This window comes from Epargyreus clarus, unplaced genomic scaffold (assembly GCF_041222505.1).
Source record: "Epargyreus clarus isolate Ecla_fem2 unplaced genomic scaffold, WU_Ecla_fem_2.2 ptg000004l, whole genome shotgun sequence".
Lineage (NCBI taxonomy): Eukaryota > Metazoa > Arthropoda > Insecta > Lepidoptera > Hesperiidae > Epargyreus > Epargyreus clarus.
The window spans coordinates 148,677-172,530 of NW_027332212.1; the positions used below are offsets into that span (position 1 = coordinate 148,677).

The following is a 23,854-nucleotide window of genomic DNA, read 5'->3' on the forward strand; positions in this document are numbered from 1 at the left end:
GATTCTATGAAAAGGGACTGAAACCTTGTAGGTCTTTCGACTGGTCAACTACCGTCACATCTATTAATATAACAGTGTCCAATCAAAAAAATATATTTCTATTATACTATTTGACATATTAATAAACCAAGCCATATTAATTGACACTACTATTTAATTATAAACCAAAAATAAAGTTCTGCTAATATTAATAGTATAAGACCAAATTAAGTTATATCAAGTTTCAAATAAATCTCGGATGAAAACAGTCAATCCACGTCTGTGCAAAGCTTGAGAAAGTAAATAAAAAGCAATTACAGGCAATATTGTTAAGGAGGTCGCAAACAATACGACGGCCGGAACTGAAACGAATTTCACTTTATTTTCGGCCAAAAATTGAATGTTATTTTTGTAATTTGAAAACCTTGATTTAGTAACAAATGGAAGCCGGGTCTAGTGCTTAGCTTATGCAAACATGTCTAAAGAAAACTTTTAAATAAGTAAGTAAATATTAAAATTTGATTGTCAATATATTGAGACTATCTCCGCTATTGTAACTAAATAACTTTTCGTTTATTTATATGCGAAAAAAACTTCAGCCTCTTATGAGTTTTTCTAAAATGTACGTAAAATCATCGTATTGATGTAAACTGTGCTAAAGAAATTTAATTTCTAGGTTTTTTTTAAAAGCGTCTCTAGTTGGAAATCCACCATTTTAACGAATAAATATTAAGGTAACGTATTTAAGTTTTATTCAAATTTAAATTTAACCAAGTATAAAAAAAAAAACTTTGCAACCGGGTAGCAGATCTAGTTATGTATAAAGTAGAACGGAGCTTCATTGAAATGCACAACTGACTTCAGAACTCCAAAGCAAATAAAAGTACCTAAAATAATCTGTTTAACATCTTTCACGCGACATGCACACTCCAAACAGCAAGCGATAACCTATATTATTCTATCGCTTATATCGCTTTGTATATAGCTTATATTGTCATCTGATTTTAAGAATATGTATTTCCCTTAAAACAAATTTTTCACTTACAAAAGCACAATTGTTGTACTTGTATGTGTGTAGTTGTATAAAAAAAAAGGTTTCAATACTTCTAATAAATAAGTTATGTATGAGCGTTAAAACGTACACTTATATAGTATTTAGAACCATTCTAGCCATATGTTATTCTAGGCTTCCATATTGCACCGAATTTACAAACTATTCTAAACCTGAATTTACAAATTCAGTTATGATTTTAAACCGAAGTTACCGGTGTAGCTATCGTATAATAAATTATTTCCTCGCTCGCTACTCCTGTTAGTCGTAGGTGAAACAAGTGAGAGGCAAGGAGAAACTACGCTTAAAACGAAACTTGGGTGAAATGTCTGAATAAAATGTGTGAATTAAACCCATGTGTACTGCTCGTAGAATGTCTCTTTACTCTTGGAATTCTTTGTACATTTTAAAACTATGAACGTTTTTTGGCATTTCGGATACAGAAAAAGGTTATGTACGGATTTTTTAAAATATAAAACTAGCTAAGGAACATGCAGTCCACGTAAGTGGTTATTGCTGCCCATGGACATCTGTAATCAACCTCAACCTCAACCTAATGCGAACCTGAGGTCGCGCATGGATGCGTTGCTACCCTGAGGTCTAAGTTTGAACGCCTCCGTTATCACACTCTGCAAACCTGAACAAAGCAGTACTAAACATAGTTATTATAGTTGGATTTTTTTAATTAACTTTTCAGCTTTCATTTATTGCAAAGTATATCTTTGATCTTGCGATGAAACTCAACTTGTATAATTAGAATTCGTTATCCACTTATTATTACAAATATTTTTTTCAAGAAAGTAATGCTAATAAAGTTTACAACGTTAATACGAGTATACTTATGATGAAAGAGAGATAGAGAACTGAGTAAGATAATTATAAGAAACTTACATTTTTACAAATAAATTACTTGTAATGATGTAATTCCCCCTCAATGGGCAGAGGCCATTTTGATAATATTATTTTAAATTTGTATCATTATGACAAAATACATTGCGTTTCACAATATTTGAATAATATAATTCAATTTGTTTTTGTGTTCGATTATTATAATTCGTGAAATTCTCGCTGAGGTCGTCCTTTGAGTACAAATGATACCAGTTAGTAATGTATTTAAGGATCAAAGTACTTTTTTATTACATTATTAAATGTTTACAGTCATTATGGTTTAACATTTTAAAAATGTGTTTCGAATAAATTTTGTTTTTGTAAGTTCTCTATAGAAAAGGTACAACGAAATTATGTTATTAAAATTCCGTTTTTTTACACTTTGGGGATTTTGTACAAAAAAAAAAGGGATTTTGTTTTAAAATAAAAATAAATTACAGTTTAACTATACTTGTACAATAATTCTTAATATAACAATAAAGTGATTAATGTTACTGTTTTAAAAGTATGTTTACTTTGTTTGATTAACCATAAGAGAGTGGTGTTTAGTTTTTTAAACTATAATCTACTAGTTTTTGTCCGCGGCTTCGCCCGCGTTTAAAAGAAAATAATATGACATACTAACATACATAAAACTGAAAAATTCGTACCTTCATTGGAATGACAGTGGCGCCATCTGGCGACAATTGGTAGTACCAACTCTGGAACCTTCGTGGGCTCATGGACATCAACTTTGCTAAAGATCATCACTTGATCAAATGCATAGTTTACGATTCAATCCTTACTAATATCGATTAAAATAATAGATTTTTTTGGTCCAAAAGATTGATTCTCCGATTAATCGATCTTAGATCGCCATCCCTAGTTCCCGTAGGATTTCCGGGGTAAAAACTATCCTATGTCTTTCTCAAGTCTCAGACTATCTTTGTACAAAATTTCATTAAAATCGGTTTAGTGGTTTAGGCGTGAAGAAGAGACAACCAGACAGACAGACAGACAGATAGAGATACATACATATTACATACCCAGATACATACATATTACACATGTAGATACACAGTATACATATGTAGGTCATGTTATTAAACAAAACCGTACTATTAGTGGTTAAGATTTCTATTATATTTTTCTGAAAATCCCCTCACTTATTGCTTAAATCTTAAGGCCAAACTTTATTATAATTTTAAACATAGCTCATGCTAACGTTTTTTTAGAATAGAAGGGAAAAGCTGGTAAGAAGTATTTTTATTAATTACCATAGCCGTTCTATTACTTATGTAATATTATCTATCAGTACACGATTGCTAAAATAATCTTTCACAATTAAATTATAATCCGAACCGACAATTTCCGAAGTCAAGTTAATCCATTAGCAAGTTGGCGCCGAGACTTCGGAGTTACTAACGAATTGACAATTTATTCGCATAATAATTGATATAACTTCCTATCCTCGCTTCCTTTCAACCTTTAGGCTATCTGATTTAGGAGACACGTGACGATTACGATACGACGACGAGTGCTCTAAAATTCATATCACTAAGCCATAAATTAAAGGTAAGTTTAAATGTTGTTTAAAAACACCCAATATGGGTCAGCTAAAAAATTGCCTTCAAAAGTTTGATATTATTCAGACTTTACTTTTCAAATAAAGAAGATGGTACAAATTGTGGTAAAATTCATTGTTTACGTAAACTTTATTTTATGATGCCGTTTTCTCACATTCGCCAAGAAATTAACAACACAATTAAATCGCTATCAAATAGTTAATTAGTATTGTGTTGAGTCGCAATCATAAAATGGTCCGACTTTGTTGAACTCCGACTGAGTCGGTAAACGACAATCGTAAATTATTCGCGGCAACTCACTTTTGCTCAACTTTACTTCGGCTTATCGTTTTACTTGCGAATTCGATTCTTCTCTCACCCCGATCTCGAGCTTATGGCTTGCTTTTGAATAAGTTATTTTAATTGATTGAGACGCTATTTCAATTTTTTTTTTATAATATAAGAGTAGCAGACGAGCATGCAGTCCACCTGATGGTAAGTAGCTACTGCCGTCCATGGACATCTGTAATCAACCCTAGATAGGATTAGATATTCCTACCAGAGGTCGGTCACAGATGCGCCGCTACCCCTGAGGACTAAGCGGGAACGCCTCGGAAAAGTCTGTCTCCCTTACCAGACCCTTCAAACCGGAACACAGCAGCGCCTAACACTGCTGTTATTAGGTAGAAATAGGTGTGGCGGTGGTGCCGCCGGAGTCGAACCACATAGGGTTCTACCACCTTCAAATTTGGATGCTTTATTTCTTGATCATACGAAGGAATCGCGTCATTGTGTCAATTTGGAACGAACAAAAGAGTCCTCAATAGGTGATCGTAAAAGACAGTTTTATTTTGAGACTTTATCGGGTACATAAATATGTCGTCTCGCCAAATGCCTCACGGTGCCAAGCAGTTCTATTTTTGCAACGTTAGCGCTTATTTTTGAGCTGAAGAATTTCAGCGGGTTAGAATGTGATTGCTTTGATTGATTGATTGATTGATTGATTTATGAAAATTGTATATAACGAACTTAACTTTATAAAAAATTGTCGGGCATGTAGATCAAATTTAGAGTTTTACCATAGAAATATTAATATAAACAATTAGTCCTTCTCTAATTAAATATATTACTTTAATAATAAGTATTTTGACTAACCCACAGCGAGTGTTCTGAGTCGGTTTCGAGGCCACCTTCTGACAGCTGTTTTCCATCTAGCGGTAATGGTCGATAGATTTTGGATTTTTATAGTTCGCGATCGCACTGCCGAGAAAGCAATCATTGTTAAATCAGTCATATTTGTCAAAAACGTAAAAACTCATGGTAAGGGTACAGATTGCCATGATTGGTAGTGGTCAACATCAACTGAACATGTCATGTTCATGTTTGTTTGCTACTTCAGTATCATAAATAATTGGCCAAGTGCAAGTGCACCTTGAGGGTTCCGTGCGACCAAAATTTTCATTTCTTTTTAATTTTATTTATTTTCTAGTATTTGTTATTACAGCAGCCATTTAAGTACATACGTTGAGAAAATTTGAACTGGCTACCTATAACGGTGTAACAGTTTGAAAAATACCAGTTTGTTGAATGGGGACCCCTTTTTATATTCCACTTTTTTTTTATTTAAAGTTAAATATTTGTTGTTATAACGGCCACCGTTATACATTCTCAAAATTAAAATTTCAAAGCGTCTATCTTTTACGGATGCAGAGATAGAGCCCTGTGACAGGCAGACAGATGGACAGGCAGCGGAGTCTTAGTAATAGGATTCCGTTTTTACCCTTTGGGTACGGAACCCTAAAAATGCATATAAAAGGTCACCTGTTCGTATAGGTAGATCCCGGAATTGCAAGCACAGTGGTTCTTGATGCTGAGGAATGACGGGCTTGGTGCAGGAAGTACACGGGCAGACTCGCGTCAGGGAAGGAGGTTCCGTCACTAAGTAGAATTAATTAAGTATTCTATAAATTAAATTTTGAAGGTGATAGAAATCTTTGTGGTACGACTCCGGCGGCACCACCGTCACACCTATTTCTACCTCATAACAGCAGTGTTAAGCGCTGCTTTGTTCTGGTTTGAAGATAAGGAAACATACTTTTCCGAGGCGTTCCAGGTTAGTCCTTAGGGGTAGTTGCGCATCTGTGACCGACCTCAGGCAGGAATATCTAATTATATCTGGGGTTGGTTACGGATGTCTATGGGCGGCAGGAGCCACTTACCATCAGGTGGACTGCATGCTCGTCTGCTACTCCTATATTATAAAAAAAATCTCGATTCAAACGACTGTCAAATAACATTTGCTAAGATTAATTCACTATATTTAAAGTAGTATTAATATTTATGATGTGCCACACGATAAAGTTGGCAAATTTATTTAAAATCAAAATTATTCTACAGAAAAGCATACGAGTACCAAAGCAATTAAAAAAAACTCTTCAAGTTTCAATCTGGTGAAGAAGTTTAGAAAAGTTTGGTCAAGAAGAAAATTTGCTGTGACATATTATATAACATAAGAGTTCCATTCTTTTCCCTAAGAATGTTTCTTAAAAATCAGTATTTATACAGAAAGCCAGGCCCCGAATTCGTTATTTAAAATTGAACTTCAAGGTATACTACAATTCCATATGCAATGAATATAAAACAAAAGATGAATTGTTTGCGTGAAAATTTCGATATTCAGTTTTCAGAGTGTAATCAATCATGCAGATATCTGTATTTGCATGCATTTTTGTTTTCGTACCAATATTGAGTTCAGTATAGTTTATTGTGAATAAATGTTCCACTCTCTCATTCAATTATTCATAACTCATGTATTTTCGTACAATCAAGTTCAATACAAACACGTACGGGATAAGTTAAGAAGGTAAATAGAGATTTATAGTTTCGTCTCGATTTTTAGAAACAAACATATCCTTTAAGAATGATGTTATTTACCAACCAATCAATTTTCCACCTTACGAGTACACACACGAGTTAGTTAAAACTTTTATTTTATTTGAAGGTTGAAAATCAAAGTCAGTGTCTCCTTCTAATTGACTCCTCTACAAGTTATTTTGTCTGATTTCGAAACAGTCCTCAACTTTGAGAAGACAAAAGTACTGTGACCTAAGCTCTAGATAATACTATTACTTGTCATATTGTGTTAAGCCATTATGTTGCAGCAGTGATAGCCTAGTGATTAAGATATTCGGCCACTCGATCGAGGGGTCAAATCTCACGCACCTCTAAATAAATAAAATAAAATAAAAATAAAAAAGAATTCTATTTCACTGACTCTGTCTATAATGCGTTAAATATTTAACCTAAATGAAATGCAATATACATTTAAAATATAACTTATTGTATTTAGCAAGCTTACCAACTTCCACATAGTGATGGTCATCGGACCCCTTTGGCTGTATGAGTGTTTTTTTCGGTGGTATGTACACCATCTTGAACCGGCAGTGGCAAATGTTCTCTAATAATTAAAGCAAAAACTTAGTTTTTTATGTCAACAATTAATAAGTAAATATTTAATATTGTAGTGTGGTTAACGTGTATTTATGTTTTATTTTTGGGAAATAAAACATAAATACACGTTTTTAATAAAAATCAATTTATCTAATTTTAGCTACTACGAGTAAAATTTATATTAGATAGACAAGGTCTATCATGAAGGAATTGTTAAATGTCGATCTTTGGTAGGCAAAACATTGGGTAAATTGATTATTAATAACGAAAGCTGCACGATGGCTCAACGGCTACAAAAAATCAGCAATTCCATATTCAATAAGCAAATAAAAATAAATATCTAAAACAAGTTTTGTATTCTTCTCAACAAAGTTTTTTCAATATTGTGGGAGTGCATAACAATAATTGTGACTTCCGCCTTTCTTCACTAAGCTAAATATGCAATTATGCATTATTATCCAAACTAAACGTGTACATGCAAAGTTTCAGCTCAATCGGTTGTAGTTAACTGTATACTTCAGCTGCACGTTTTGACCCGCCCGTACTAAACTCAGTTAACCAAGTAACTAATAAGAAAAGTTAAATAAAAGCTTGTAATAATACTTTAAAACATAAGTATATAATGTGAAAGAGTCTAATTATTAGGTGAAGAAAGCGGCCGGTTGTATGGGTAGCTAATTCAGCTTTTATAATGGCGCTGGAGCGCTGAATCGGCGGCGAGGAAACTAATGAGTTCTGCTTGTTCAATGGCCTGTGGCCGATGAAAGAAGGCACATACATATATTAAGAATATCCATTTTATAAGGTTCTTAGAAATTCTTATGGAATGTAGACTTGAATATGTATTTTTTTTATATAATATAGGAGTAGCAGACGAGCTCGCAGTCCACCTGATGGTAAGTGGCTACTGCCGCCCATGGACATTTGTAATCAACCCCAGATAGGATTCGGTATTCCTACCTGAGGTCGGCCACAGATGCGCCGCTACCCCTGAGGACTAAGTTGGAACGCCTCGGAAAAGTCCGTCTCCCTTACCACACCCTTAAAAACGGAACACAGCAGCGCCTAACACTGCTGTTGTTAGGCAGAAATAGGTGTGGCGGTGGTGCCGCCGGAGTCGAACCACAAAGGGTTCTACCACCTTAAATAGTTGTGTATTGTGTTTATTTGTCAATTATAGCGGGATTTCGTTTGAAGCAAAAATTGACCTGCACTGTGTGAACACCATGTCACATTCTTGCTCTACTGAGAAATTTCTTCATTAAAATGATCTTGGCTGTAAACAGCCAATAAAATAATTTCCTTGAATTGTTGTATTCAATCACTCTATATGTTTACAACCATGTGCACTGAGTGACATTGAGAACAAAAATCTCCTAAACATGATAGTATTATGTCAGCAAAAGAGACTTGCAATTTTTCTCGTCAAGGTTTGCATTCAATAATTGTATTTGATTTTTTATTTACACCCGCGTGTTAATAGTTACATACAATTGTTAAATATGAATAATTGAAATTAAATTATTGCATCAATTTTCTTCTCTTCTAAGTACAAGAAAATGGTATTATGTAAATGTGGCCCTTCACACTAACGAAACGCGATCGGAGCGGCTAACAGCCCCAATTATGTTTAACGAACATGAGGGTGGGCGTGTGGAAATAATTGCTTGTTAAGGTCAGATTCCGCGTCACGTGACCACATTCACAAACATTATTTACCTTGAGTTTCTCTGTTTTGATAACGTACAAACTAATAAAACACTTACAGTACAGAAAAAAGATCTAAAATCCAAAAATCTCGTTAAATAAATATGAAGGCGGGCGCGCGGAAATAATTGTCTGTTGCGGTCAGATTTCAAGTCCGCGTGACCGCATTTTGCCAGTCCACTTGCTATCTGTTCTTTGCGTTCGTAGGACTAAGGACTGCTTCAGACGGACTGCATGATTGCAGTTAAGATGTTAACTATATGCGATCGCGACCTCATCTGCGCAAAGTTGCGACTTGAACTGCACGAAGACGGCAACAATCTTCCGTATAAAAATTGAACAATAATTTATTTATCTACATTGAAAGATTTAATTTTTGTCTTCAATAAGGATGCCAGCTTGCAAGAAGAAAAAATGATCGCCCCATCTCATCTTTTGCATTGGGCTTGAAAACTTCCTCATACCTCTACATGAAGTGAGATTCTATGGTCTTCATTCGTGCGGTTTGTTTGTTATTATAGTCGACAAACGTGTAGCTTGTATGAAGGAACCTTAAGATAGGAAGTAATAAAAGACTAAGGGTAAAGTCGATGGATTCAATCTTTCCCAATAAATGTAGGGGCGGCGGTGCGGAAATAATTATCTGCTGCGGTCAGATTTCCGTTTGCGCAGTTATAACCAAACTTCAAACTAAAACTCAACAGCTACACTCAAAAGCTAATTATACTGTAGCTATATGACAAAAAAGCTGCAGTAAAGAATGGGTGTGTGCCATATTAACATATAATTTGTAGCTATTACATCATAGTTGTACAACCAGTTAACCCCCCGTCTTTCTAGCTCATATAAATGTTCATACCATTTTGAAGCTCTCGTTTCTTATCGTGCTCTGCAAAACATTCCGCAATAGTTAATGATTTCTTTGAGTCAGCTCCATGCAGAAATTCTTCTTGCTGTGAAAAACATTTTTGTTAAATTGATCCACGTTTCAATTCAAAATAAATCTATTATGATCTCGTATATCATAGATGCTATACACGGCGAGTGAGCGTACATTCTGAACCAAAGGAGAATTCTAAATTTATAATTTAGTTATCTGCCTGGCTGGAGATAGCGAGTTTCAAGTTTAATAAGCAGGTAACTATAGGTAATTGCGGTAGGATTCATACAACATGACTATTATTTCAACTATATAGATGTTGACTCGCCTCTCATAACTTGATTCCAATCCCCAAGATGCCTGCCGGCGAAGGCAATTAATATTCTATCGAAACGTCGTATACACAAATCCCCAAGCAAACGAACTACTAGAGGTCTGCGGGTCACATACATTACAAGACCGTGAATTGAATGAAATTAATTATTAACTGCTTGAGCAGTCGATATAAATAAAGCCGAAATGCCTGAGGTGTTTAGTCGTAATAATAACCTGCACTTAGTCAGCGTGGTGGGCCATGGTCTAAATTCAGTTCAGGATACTAAGTTGAAGAATTTTTTATGAAATTGAAATAGTTTGAAATAATCAGGATTTTATTTCATGGTGATCTGAAATATAATTGAGAATTACAATGTAGTATCCTTCTTCCCACTCGTCGGCATCGCGATTGTTTAGCCTTTTAAAAACAAAAAAGTTTTAAGACCTCTGACACTGCGTATGACAGTGACACTATATTGACAGCTACCTTACTTCTTTTTCGCGCTTCGAAGGCATCGTGATATTATTTTTTCAAAGTTTTGTTATACGTGTATAGTGAAGCAAAACTAGTGAAAAAATGGAAACTAGGAATGAAGAATCACGTCTGCGTAGTTGTGGTCGCAGTAGCAAGAATTTACGAAGCAATTCCTCGGATTGGATCACCGGTTCATAGGTTATGTACAAATCACTTACCAGGTATGTAAGAAAATAATGTATTCATTTTTTACAGTTATGTGTGCACAACTATAAAAATGCCCAAATAACTAACATATGCTTAGAAAGAAATTATATTGTTTGAAAAACTTTCTCGTATCTACAACTTCAAAACTATTGACGCACGCCAATCTCGCTCTTGCACGTTACAGACACCAAACGGTGCTCATATTCGCCATTAACCGTAAGATGCTTGCATTTTTATGCATATAATTTAGCAATTAATGGTCCAAATATAAAATGCACCCGAGCCACGAGTACCACCCACCCGAGTACGAGATACTCGTGGCGTCGCTTTGTCGACACTAAATGGTTCCCATGTTCACCATTAAGCACGAGATGCTGGCCCTAACATTTATATGTGACAAATGTTCGAATATTCAAAGAGTCACAACCGTCGAGTACGAGATACTCCTAGTTTTACTTTGTTGACACTAAACGGTTCACTCATTCGCCATTGAGTACGAGATACTCGCGCTAACATTTCTATGTGGCAAGTGGTCGAATATACAAAGCATCAGAACCGTCGAGTACGAGATACTCCAAGTGTTACTTTGTTGACACTAAACGTTTCACTCATTCGCCATTGAGTACGAGATACTAGCGCTAACATTTCTATGTGGCAAGTGGTCGAATATACAAAGCATCAGAACCGTCGAGTACGAGATACTCCAAGTGTTACTTTGTTGACACTAAACGTTGACTCATTCGCCATTGAGTACGAGATACCTGCGCTAACATTTATATGTGACAAATGGCTTGAATGCTTCCATCACTAGCTATTGCACTAACAATACACAGTATAAAGCATGAATGATTTATAAGCACCAAGCTAGAGCTGCTACAACACAAGGTTATGCCAACCCTGTTATACCAACTCTGACAAAATAATTTTCAGAACCAGCTATAATTTCAGGAATCATTCATGGAGTTATTGCAAATAGCAAAACATATTTGTAACTATATGATAAAACAGTGTCCTAACAGAAATTAAAAATATTATGTCGACAACGAGTGAATACAATAATATCATCAGAGTTCTCTAAAATTGGGAGGTATGTGTGAAGCAACTGGATGAATGACATATTCCAATGAGAACTGAGGAATCAACCTGGTACATTTTGATGCTCTTTTCAGAATAACACTTTAACTAGTGCTACCTATAAAGGTCATAATAGGTCATTTATGCTCCACCACAATACACACGATAAAAATATATGTAATACATGGTGGAGAACAGAAAATAGGAATCATCACATTGCTGGTGCGCTAACCCAAAACAAATATAACCCCGTGCATATAAGAATCTTATCAGGATTCACTGCACAGCATGATGCTCATGAGCTCATGTAACGGAATCATACTGAAGACATTGAAACTCACTTAGCTGCATTACAAATGATAGAAGACTAGATATCTTATCAGAAAACAATGTCTAAAATAGACATTTGTGACATAAATGTTTTATGCAGCACCCCGTTGCCAATTTTAAATTGGTTGAGATTGGTCGTTCCACACAAATCAATTGTGTTATATGATATTAAAATTTAATATATGGCGTCAAGATAAAAATCTTACAACATTGATGACAAAATTATTTTTGTATACTAGTTAATCCAATGCTCGATCTCAAATGGTAATAGATGTGCTCTTCACATTATCACATACACACTGGTGTATATACATGACAACTGTTTCATGTTAACCTGATATAGAACAGAAGGCATGTTCTCTCAAAAGAACCACCTCAGGAGGACAATGATTAAGCAAACAAGACTCCGGCTTATTGATACTGACACATATCTGTCCAATATATTTTTAGTCACATGAAGAAAGAATACTATAAGTATCCCATATATTGGATCCAGCGTCTGAAGTCCTAGCTTTGATAGTAGCATTCTGTGTTAATACCTCAACACAATCGAGCAGAGTTCAGAGTTGTTCAGAGTTGATTTGTTATGGATACTCTATAGTTTCTACTCAATTTCAGCTGTTTTATAAGCAAATAACAGGTACCTATACATGGCTCAAAGTAAACAATATTACATGGGTTATATTGTAGTACCTCTTACTCACATATATACAAATTATGTATAATAAAAGTTAATCAGTTACCAGCTATATAAAGCTGTTTGATTTGATATATTTTGGGCTAGGTATATATGAATATCCTAACATCCAGATTAGGTGTATTTCAAGATATTGTGGATTTCAGGAAATACTCGTATTATTAAGGTATAACTCTAAGGAGACTTGTATCAAGGAGTACAATGTATCAAGGTATAACTCTAAGGAGATTTGTATCAAGGAACTATAATGCACCACTTAACTACTGGTACAGAGTACCTACTTAAAGTCATTGAGCTTACATAATATATATAACTCTATTATATATAGATGTAACTTGAATTGAAGTTTTTAAATTATCTATTTAATACACTGGCTTACAGTGATAAAATCAATCCAGAAGTCTGGAGTTGTCTTTTGACACAAATACCTTTATGATTTATTCTAAGGCCAGGTACTATAACAATACCTGCAATACTATAACAATACAAATGTGCTAAATAATAAATGTCCATACTTGTAAATAATTCAAAAACCTTGTTTAGTATTACTTATTTATGTGGCATATGTGACATAAATGCAAATATGTGAATGTCAAGAGTGAACTTTATGTACAAATGTGAGAATTTATACAAAATTAATATTTTGGATTTCGTTACACTTATCTTTCAGTGTCTCAATAGGAATAAATACAGTAATAATTAAAGGTTTGGAAGTTCAGTCCACAAACATATGGTTAATTATTAAATATCTGCACATATTTTTCACTTTTACTGTACATAACTGCTTAAAATATGAGGTTAATCATCATGAAAAAATTGACTAAAGATTGGTAGTACCTATGTAATGTTTTACAACAGAAGCCTGGTACTCCCAACATTACAAAATGCAATCAAATAATAATACATTATTTATATTATTGCTTAAACATTTCCTTTAGCAACACCGGGTTTATATAGAAACATGCATCATACATTTATACACCAGTCATCAGGTCAACAAATAACACAGCAGCCCATTAACCCTGGAATAAAGACAAGCATAATATGAGAATTGCTATTGCACTTAAGTCTTTATAACGTCTATGTTAGTTACACTAAAACTGAAATTGTTATCATTTCATAATGAAATTTAATAATGTCCACCATGGTAATATGTGACACATTAATGATATAAAAGTAATAACAATATTATTATATCATGCGAATGGCCAGCCATTAATATGATATCTTCTTTGGGTCTATTACGCCTAGTGTGTATACCTAGATGCTCTTATAAAACATAAAACAAAGAAAGTAAGCTGCATGTCCAATCAATTCTCAAATGTAAATCTAGCATCCCTAGAATTAATAGGAATTCCTTAGGGGTATGTGTGATGAACGTTACTATATAGGACTCTAACATTACTATATAGGACACACATGGCAGACATCTTACCTGGAACAAAGAAAACTATATTATATATATAAATAATTATTATATATAGAAGATTTATCTAATTTCCTTTTCTTAAAGAATTAAGATGGAGAAAAATGTGGGTAATAACTTTATAATTTATCACTGGCAGAGCTGTAACTAGAACCTGTTGTGTTAGTAATCATTACAGGCTAAGTAAGCCAGAACCCCATGGAAATTATAAAATATTTGACTTATTAAAACTGAATTAATCCTGGAAATGCTCAGCACAAATACTTTTGAGTAAAGATAAGCTTTTCTGGTCTAGTCATGAATGGGGTTTGAAATAATCATATACATAGATACTGTTATGAAAACTGATATCAACTTATACATACACATAACTGATAGTTACACACATTTTTAGGAAAAGATGTTAGATCGAAAGTCAGATTGGATTTCAAAAGGAAACGCATCATAAGCTTTCCAACCAACCATATAGATATGTAACTTTACAGAGGGCATGCATAAGCATGGTACAGCAAAAAGTATAAGTAACTTTTGCAAAGCCGATACATACCTACAAAAACAGGAAGTCATATAAAACTAAAATGTTTCATTGATCTAAGAATGATCATGTCCCTCTTGAACATGCACACTAATATAAAGAAACAAAGTAGGTATAACACCCAATATTATACCGGGTATACCTACAACATAAAATATAAATTTATCTCACATGGGGCATACATCATCCCAAGATCAAATCAAATACCCAATAATAATTTGTCAATATATAATGGTATTAATTCCTAAATATTCAACATGGGATGGCTTCCTATTTTAATAATATTGGAATACATACATTGTACCTACTGGTTCATATAAGTATAGTATTATATAAAAGTACATTATTATATAATGCACATCACATATGAAACATATTTATACATATATTGCTACATAGCAAAGGAAATAGTATTATTTGTGTCAATAAAATTGACCAAGTAATTAATTCTACACATAATTATGACATACTATGGAGGGTAGAAAACATATTTTCGACCTTGTATGTATTTATTTTTTGCAAGGTGCAAAAGCTTGAATTGAATAATCATTAATACTGACTAAATTGCAATATTACTATTATTATTATTGTTGGCCAATTTTAGTAATAATATATTTAGAGAAAAATATTGCATTATTATTGCACTGAATATTATTTCATCTAATTCAGAGGGAATCTCACTTAGTACTATGTGTTTCAGAACATTTCATCCATATTATACAGTAAGAGTAAATATTCAGTTAGCAATCCTAATAATTATGTATATTTTATAATTATACCTAATTAAGAGAAAAATTTCTTATTAATATGATATTTTCATGTTGTATTTTTATATATATATTTTATTATTGAGAATAAATCTCACTAAGCACTATGGATTTCACAACATCTCATCCATATGATGCAGAACGAATAAATATTCAGCAATGTAATTAAATCCATATAATAATATATATGTATGGTAATAAATCTTTAATTTAATTACATGTTCCATTGTTGCAGTTGTCTCTAAACATCTACATTGTAATTCTCAATTATATTTCAGATCACCATGAAATAAAATTGAAAATTAGACGAGCTTACCTGTAAGCGAAGTCTGATTATAATTTTATGAATGGTGATCTGAAATATAATTACCCACCCTCCCAAAATCAAAACCCATACTGCAACAATAAGAACAAAAGAGTCTCCTAGATATAGACAGCATGCATATTATCAAGGAGACTAAGTTGGAAATGATAGACTCTAAATTAAGTGAGGTAGCTGTCAATATAGTGTCACTGTCATACGCAGTGTCAGAGGTCTTAAAACTTTTTTGTTTTTAAAAGGCTAAACAATCGCGATGCCGACGAGTGGGAAGAAGGATACTACATTGTAATTCTCAATTATATTTCAGATCACCATTCATAAAATTATAATCAGACTTCGCTTACAGGTAAGCTCGTCTAATTTTCAATTATAATCTTACAGATATTTACAGGTACATTGCTATTTGCTACCCTTAAGGACTATATTGGCAGGCCGCTTGGAAGCATCCACTTAACAAACATGGCAATAACAACACAAACAACAACAACTACAATAACATTGCTTAACACATCACTGCTGTTATGGAAAGAAATGTTTTCTACTGTCGATAACGATAGCTGACCAAAATGTATACAAGGAATCTAATGCGATTTTCAAACATTAAGAATCAAGTTGAAAATATTAACCGATACAGCTCAGAAAATAAACGGCATGTAAAATTTTACGAGCGGTTTGCGTTTCGCAGATACGAACGCCATTTGAATACCGTGATGGCTATTACCGGTGAAATATTATCTGCGGAATATTAAACATCCTAATACAGGCGCTATGAAATTTGCATGCATTAATGAGAATAGTTCAGCGTTCCGGAAACTTGTAATTCCAACTAGAACTATTTACATTTCAATTGATTTTTGCATTCAAATTTACACATAACTACGCAATAACACAGGTTAGTAATTTACGATATATTTACTTAATTATTTCAAAATAATATAGCATGTTGTAAAAATATAAACTAATCGTTTTAAATTTAATAATTTCTGCATGAGCGGATTAGTAACAGGTGAAATGGCTGTATATATGTTATAGTCAAAGTCCGATACACAGTCTCTTCGCGGAAGGACTGGTTTATCCTAGGTTTGGCCAAAGCCATCAGGCAATCCCCGAAATACATTTCAATTTCGCCCTTTGCCTGAAGTATTTTTAGTCAAACCCAGGAGCTCCTAACTTTTCAGTCAAACGACGAAAGTAAATTATTCTGTTTCGGTTTTGGCCTAGTCAATCCTAGACGCGACTGCAAAACTCGGTCAAACGTTGATCTGAACATGTTTAAACAGGTTCATAATGTCTCTCGCGGTCATGCTCGCGGTGTTCCGACCGATTGTTTTGTCATTTCATGTTCGTTCATTGAGCGTGCGGGCGTGTAATTTCGTGTAATTTTCCAGAGATCTTCCTTAATAATCACAAAGCACGGTTTTCATATTCTATACATATAAAATAAATCTTGACGGGACTGTCACTGCAGACAGATGATTTTATAAAGAGTTACTACGAGTATAATACTTTAATTTTAGAACAATAAAAAAGTGGGTTCGCGCAAAAAAACAAAGACTCTCCCAAGTCTATATTTTTAGTGGAACCGTGGGGCACAGTTGGTTATAAATGAAATACCATACACTCGGCCAGTTAAAACCCACTTTATTATACTGAAATAAAAATTAATCATGATTAAGAATAATAAAAGTTGAATTGTTTTGTTCGGCTCGTGGACTTTTGGCAGCGACGCTGACAGGCCGCCGTTCATTGCGTTATAATTGAGACAAATTGCCTGTTAACGTTTTATTGCTTTGAAGAAAAGCTTGTTTGCAAATAAATTAAATTTTATTTCATTTGTTTTTGTGGGCATGCATAGATAAGTATAGATATCTCACCGCCTTGTAATTGAAAGAGGCCATTAAATGGCTTAAACGGCTGACAATTTTTTCAGCCATTTAATGGCTGTCATGGTGTAATTTCCGCGGAACAATGCCGATATGCGCAGTTAAGTGGTGCAAAAACACGAAATCGAAGAAAAAGTGTGGAGAAATATCGTTTTTCGTGAATGATCAAAAACTACATTTTTTAAATATTTTTCAAACACGAAAATAGTGACAATTTCAATTGCCAAAACGGGTTACATTTTCTTGTTAGGGGTGAGTAATCTTTACTAATCTATGTGGGCGTGTTTAAATTTTACAGTCATACTTGTTGTGATGCTTTTAGAAACAGGATAAGTGTTTTGTATGCGTTACCACAAGATAATAACATATGCAATAATCCGTTAAAACACGTTCCAATTTGAAAGCACTTTGATATAAATTAAGTTTATTTGGAAGCCTTATTTTATTCACCACAAAATTCGTACGACAATTGTAGTTCATATCTATGTTAATATTATTCGGAAACAGACCACAAAGTTATCCAGTTACGGTTCCATTTTCTCGTTATGCGGTATGTAACCATAAAAGACTAATTTTATGGACGTACGCAAATCTGACCCACACACGCTATAAAAAGGGTACTAGTGGATGGCCACAATTCATTCTAAATGCTTTAGGGTTCGTCTCCACAATATTGTTGAGTTATTAGTTGAACCTGATTGCCTTATACAACGGATTATTGGATACGTCCTATTTTATATAATTTATTTCTAAAATTGGGGAATAGGCTTAAAATGTGCAATAGCTGTTATCACAGCTGACAGCTAAGCAAGTCGGTAACGGCAATAGATCTAGTTAGGTGACTAACTTCTTTCGTTCTTCTAGTGCACCTAATTACTTAGCCGCCCTCTAAACATGTTGTTTATTTTACATTTTAGTAAATATTTCATTGTAGCGAGTGTTATTATATCATCTGTGGGTACTTAATTCATAGGGCTTAGTTATTTACTTTATTCCGGCATGAAAATTCAGTAGGATAGTATGCACGGACCCTTACGTGTCAAAAAGTAACATCACCAAGGCCGCTTTTGCCACAAATTTACTATCATGGCTCGTAAAACAAGGAACATGTTTACACACTCTGTTTTACACTTAGCGTATATACTACAACGAGTACATTGCAATGCAAATACATGTAAAATCCTAATATAATGTTATGAAGTACTGTATACGTGACGTGACATGGATAATAAATAATATAGTATAATTCTTATGAATAATAAATAATATAGTCTGCCATTTCTAACCTCAAACATAATAAACATAAATCCCTTTTTTTTCGTTTTCGAGAGGAAATCTTTAAAAGGTACCCGAAGACGTAGGAGTGACGCCGGGTTATGTGGGATTTTTACCGCATTAAAACCCCCCGCACTAAACGCGCTTGGTGGAGAACTCCGGGATCTCCGACGGAACACAACCGGAGTCCTCCGATCGCAATGCCCCAGTCGGACGCTGTCGGGGGGAGCAGTTTACGCTCCTCCCGCACACCTGGTGTTTACGACGGTATGCGACCACACATACCGCCGTCCTTCCCGGGGTTGCTTGCCGGACGGTCCGAGTCCCACTCTTGCCGCCGGCTACCCCGGAAGTCCCCTTTTAGTCGCCTGTTACGACAGGCATGGGATACCTTAGCCCTATTCTAATCCCGGAATTACTGGGACAAAACATAATTGCATACATTAATCACATATTTCATTAAACTGAAATAGCAAATGAGCGAACAGACCACCTGATACCTCATCAATTCTGTAAAAAATACTGAAGTTCGAATTTAATTATAATTCACTAGTTTCAATAATTTATTGCATCGTTTTTGAAAATTAGTTCTCATATGCGCAATTGCCTGTACACAATTTACGATGTTCTTTAAATATAAGAAGATAAGCATGTAAGTAAGTTATGTGAATGTCTGTAACTTTAAAAGTGACTCTTTGTGGTTTGAATGCAATTGTAACACCACAACGCCTACTTCTGTAAACTCCTATTCTATGGCAAGTAGCTCTGCTTTGTATGGTATTAAAGTCCTTATATTAAATTGAGTGGTTCAGTAACAGTACAGTTTACCTGCGTCCTTCGCATGATGACAGACGAGTCAGTTCGTTCACCACCTCCTACCGGCACCTCCACACTAACTTCTAAACCCTGGAAAAAAGGCAATGAAATAATTGAAAATGCATATTAATTTTAATGATGTACGGTATCTAGCTTTACTATCCGTTTATGCCATTAGAGGCAAGAGACTGACCAACGTTAAAGCCGACCATTTTAGTCTACGGTCGACTTCAGTAGAACTTGTGTTCTACAAAGATATAGAAGCCCATGAGCAATATCTGCATGGTCATTTGCTACTATCTAAACTTGGTAATATGACAAACTCTAAGTGGTGTTGTAACAGTCAATTATTGGATATATTTATACTCATTCATCATATCACGTGCTTGTATACTTGTGTTAATCTACTTAATAATACTCTAAGTCGGATTGACAGAAAAAAAACAGCTTGAATGTATTAATGAAAGTTGCAGCATATCTGGATATTTGATAAAACTATATTTTAAAAACATAGATAAAGTATTGTTTTATTATAGGAGTTATTTTCTGAAGCAGTTTTTTTAAATGAAATCGCATGATTCTCCCAAGTAGGTTAGAAAGTGGCAACTTATCTCACGGCAAGATTAAGTGACCGTTTACTATCATAATCTCGTTTGAATTTCAAGGGTTCGTGTTCCACGAGTTATCAAGGATTTAGACCGTATGAATCACGACGAAAACGACCCAGTATCGTGGACTACCTATAAATATTACCACTCGTGGGCGGCAGATAAATTACATCACTTTTATCTCGTCGATTCTGTGCAAGCAAAAAATGGCCTCTCTCCCAAATGACTCCAAATGTAATGTATTTGTTTTTGTATTTCTTATGAAATTGAATCGTCTTACGTAGAACCTACGTTATTTGAAGAAATCAAATTAATTTTGATGGATTATATAATAATAAATTAGAAAAAATGTATTGTGATATCGGTTATATTCATAAAAATAATTGCTGTAAAAACAAAATCCCAACTGCTTCAAAATATAGCGTTTGTTACTTTTAAAATTTAGACGACTATAATATTATATGTCATATTGTAAAATTGTGAAGCAGTTTGTACTGCAGAGCGTGCCTAAGAATGATACATGACATACGAGTACGAGTACATGAGACATTACCGTCTACAGTCGGTTTTAATCGTCCTAATCTGAGTCACTAAATATATTTCGTTAAAGTTAAACGTGTCATTTTCAGCAAACATGTTTTGGAAAATAAATCGATGCTTTTATATGAGACTGGTGATAAATTCCCCACCTCGGCTCTGATCCCTGCTGCAGGCAGACAAATGACATCTCATTACGTTTGTAGATCTATCTGCCAAGGTAAAAAGCAGATACTCTATAAAATGATCTTAAGTTAGGACTGTATTTCTTGATTCCTTTTATTATCTTGTAGAAATCCCTAGCCACCAGAAACTGTAATTAAGTTTGTAGTTGAATTTGTGTTGATTGTTAACGAACTCCCCTAGAGGAGCAAGTTATCAACAATGGTCACAGTAACGTACATTTGTAAGTTTCCCGTACTAATAATTGATTAATTAAAATACATAATGCTTGTCATATCTAATATCTATCTTTAACACTTTTATCAGCGTTGGTGGATTTTATCCCGACATATTAAATGCAGCCATACAATTCGCAAGAAATTTTTCATAATATATGCGGAACTTAGACAAAGTAATTAAATAGACTTCAAACGTAAAACGAAACAACATTAAATTGAATTTTACAGGTTTTCTCAATATTCATTAACATAGAGTTAATTATCATTATCATTATTAATAAGATTTTTAACACATTTCTGCTTAATTAAAACATCATCGTTTTACCTTAAGCTCAAAGACTCAGGAGAATGCTAAAATAATCTACCTTAATCTAATAAAAGTACCTACTTAAAGCATCGGTGGTATGAATTTCTATGGTTCCAGATTTCTAATGTCAGTAGCGCCTATGTGGTTAGGACTGAATACTTAGAAGGAAAACATCGTGAGAGAGCGAAGGGAACCGGCGAGTTCTTTATGATATCGTGGCTTATTGGCAAAGTTTATTAAGTCAATAGATAATAATACAATCCTTTTAGCGTGTCAAACAATCACATAATATAATCTATATAATCACATTCACACAATATAATCTAACTGTGTCATTAAAACTCTATCTAGTTACTTAGTCCATGGCGCAAAAGACGTTACAAAATTTTCAATATGTGTTCCACGAATACATCTCCTCTGATTTGGTTGCACGGTCGGGCTTTCATTTCCAATAAATTAATACGTAATGTTATTTATTATTTCAGTACCAAATGGAAGTAATTTGTCACGTTGCTCCAACGATTTCAATGAATATGAGATTAAGGGAATTTCGGGTCCAGCACTAGATCAGTCAGGATTATAGTCGTAGGGCACTTAAGATACTAAATAAGGAGGATATCAAGATATCAAACGGTTTTGCTTCACAACTCGTAAATAACGTTGGAATTCAAGTTGAAATAAAAAAAAATCTTAAAAAAATAAACGCTCATTTTCTTAGTGTTATAAGGTACGTTACGGTAAGGTAAGCAGATATTTAAGTAATTTTGAAATTTGAGTTATTTGTGTAGTAATAACATCATCTTGAAGTAATTACACGAAGATTCGGTTAGTAAAATTTGTATATGGAACATTGCGGATCTTACAAAAGTAAATATTAATTCAATACGTTCTTGAAGCTAAAGTTATATTGCGAAACTTGTCCGTTGATATTACAATCGCATAATAAAGCTGATCGAAATTTGTTACTTCTCTTTCGCCATTTAGGTACCAGAAATAACTAGTATTGGTTTATTAACAACTGCTATTTTTATGAAACTTAAGTAGAAATTAATATTTTGGTACTCCTCGAGATGAGTGTTCACTTCCACTCATGAAAAACCCTCACTAACGCACATGAAAGAAATACATTTATTGTTATACGATTATATGCTTTATAGTTGTTGGCAGAACTCACTTTGTTTCGATACTAAAGGCAAAACTGCCACACTGCCTACTTTTGCATGTAATAATACCAGCAGTGTTAAGCGCTGATGTGCTCCGCTCTGAAGTGTATGACACTTATCCGAGGCGTTTAAACTTAGTCCTCAGGAGTAGCAACGAATCTGTTGTTAACCTCAGTTAGGAAGCTAATCTTATCTAGGTTCAACATCAACCCATTACTGTACCGCCCACCAGTGGTACGGGTCTTCTTTCAGAATGAGAAGGAATAGGCCATAGTCCACCGCACTGATCTAGTGCGTATTGGTAGACTTCACATACCTTTGAAAACTTTTTATTTTTTAAAGATTTCCCAGGATTTCCTTCACCGTTTAAGCAAGTAATAATTAATTTATAATACGCATATTATAACTTTTTGATAAATCAGAGGTACCTGGGATTTGAACCTCGGACCTCGATCAAGAGGCCGAGTTTCTTAACCAATAACCTATCGTTGCTGCTTATCTAGGTTGATTACAGATAATGGATAGGTGACAGAAGCCACTTACCATCAGATGGACTCCTTGCTCGTTTGCTTCTCCAGTTATAAAAATACTTCTCATATAATTTCACGTGCAATAATAGACAATTTGAAGAGGTTTATCAGAAACACAGTAGTTGTACAGATATAAAGAAACGCCAATAAACAAAAGTTTAACGATAGATTAATATAAAGTTTGTTATTTCCCTCACGTACGTTATACTGTTGTTGGACACTTTCGGATATACTCGTATTTCATTGCTTACTCCCATACTTTCCTAATCTAAGTTTGATACCTCTATTACTCCGTTGTATCTTTTGGGACATTTCAAGAAACGATTTTGCTAGTTTATTATTTTAATTACACATATAGGTACTTCAGAGTGAAGTAACATTGAGGAGTCTAATAATTCCGGGTAAATTAAATTGATTTATTAAGGTTATGTTAAAACTATTCTGAGATGACATGTATGTCTTCTCCGTTAATTTCTGAAATATGACAAAAAATATGGAAATCGCATTTGACACTTTATTTTTGTAACAGGAAATTGACAGAATAACAATAATTAAAATAGAGAAGAACCCGACTGCTTAAAATAATTCCATGCCTAAGTCACTCCTACCGATAAATCGAACCCAATGATACCTCGTACGCCCAATATGACAGAGATTGGGACATACTTAATATAGTATATACATATT

General features: G+C 34.1%; 1 protein-coding gene across 1 annotated transcript in view; it reads right to left on the minus strand.

Moving 5' to 3' along the window:
* Positions 1-23,854, minus strand: part of LOC140757069 (uncharacterized) — a 158,281-nt gene that overhangs the window by 113,525 nt on the left and 20,902 nt on the right. Inside the window, exons 21-22 of the mRNA XM_073092609.1 lie at positions 19,634-19,711; positions 9,479-9,572 (exon numbers count right to left, since the gene is read on the minus strand). Of these exons, the coding sequence (XP_072948710.1) occupies positions 9,479-9,572; positions 19,634-19,711 (172 nt within the window). The remainder of the gene's footprint in view (positions 1-9,478; positions 9,573-19,633; positions 19,712-23,854) is intronic.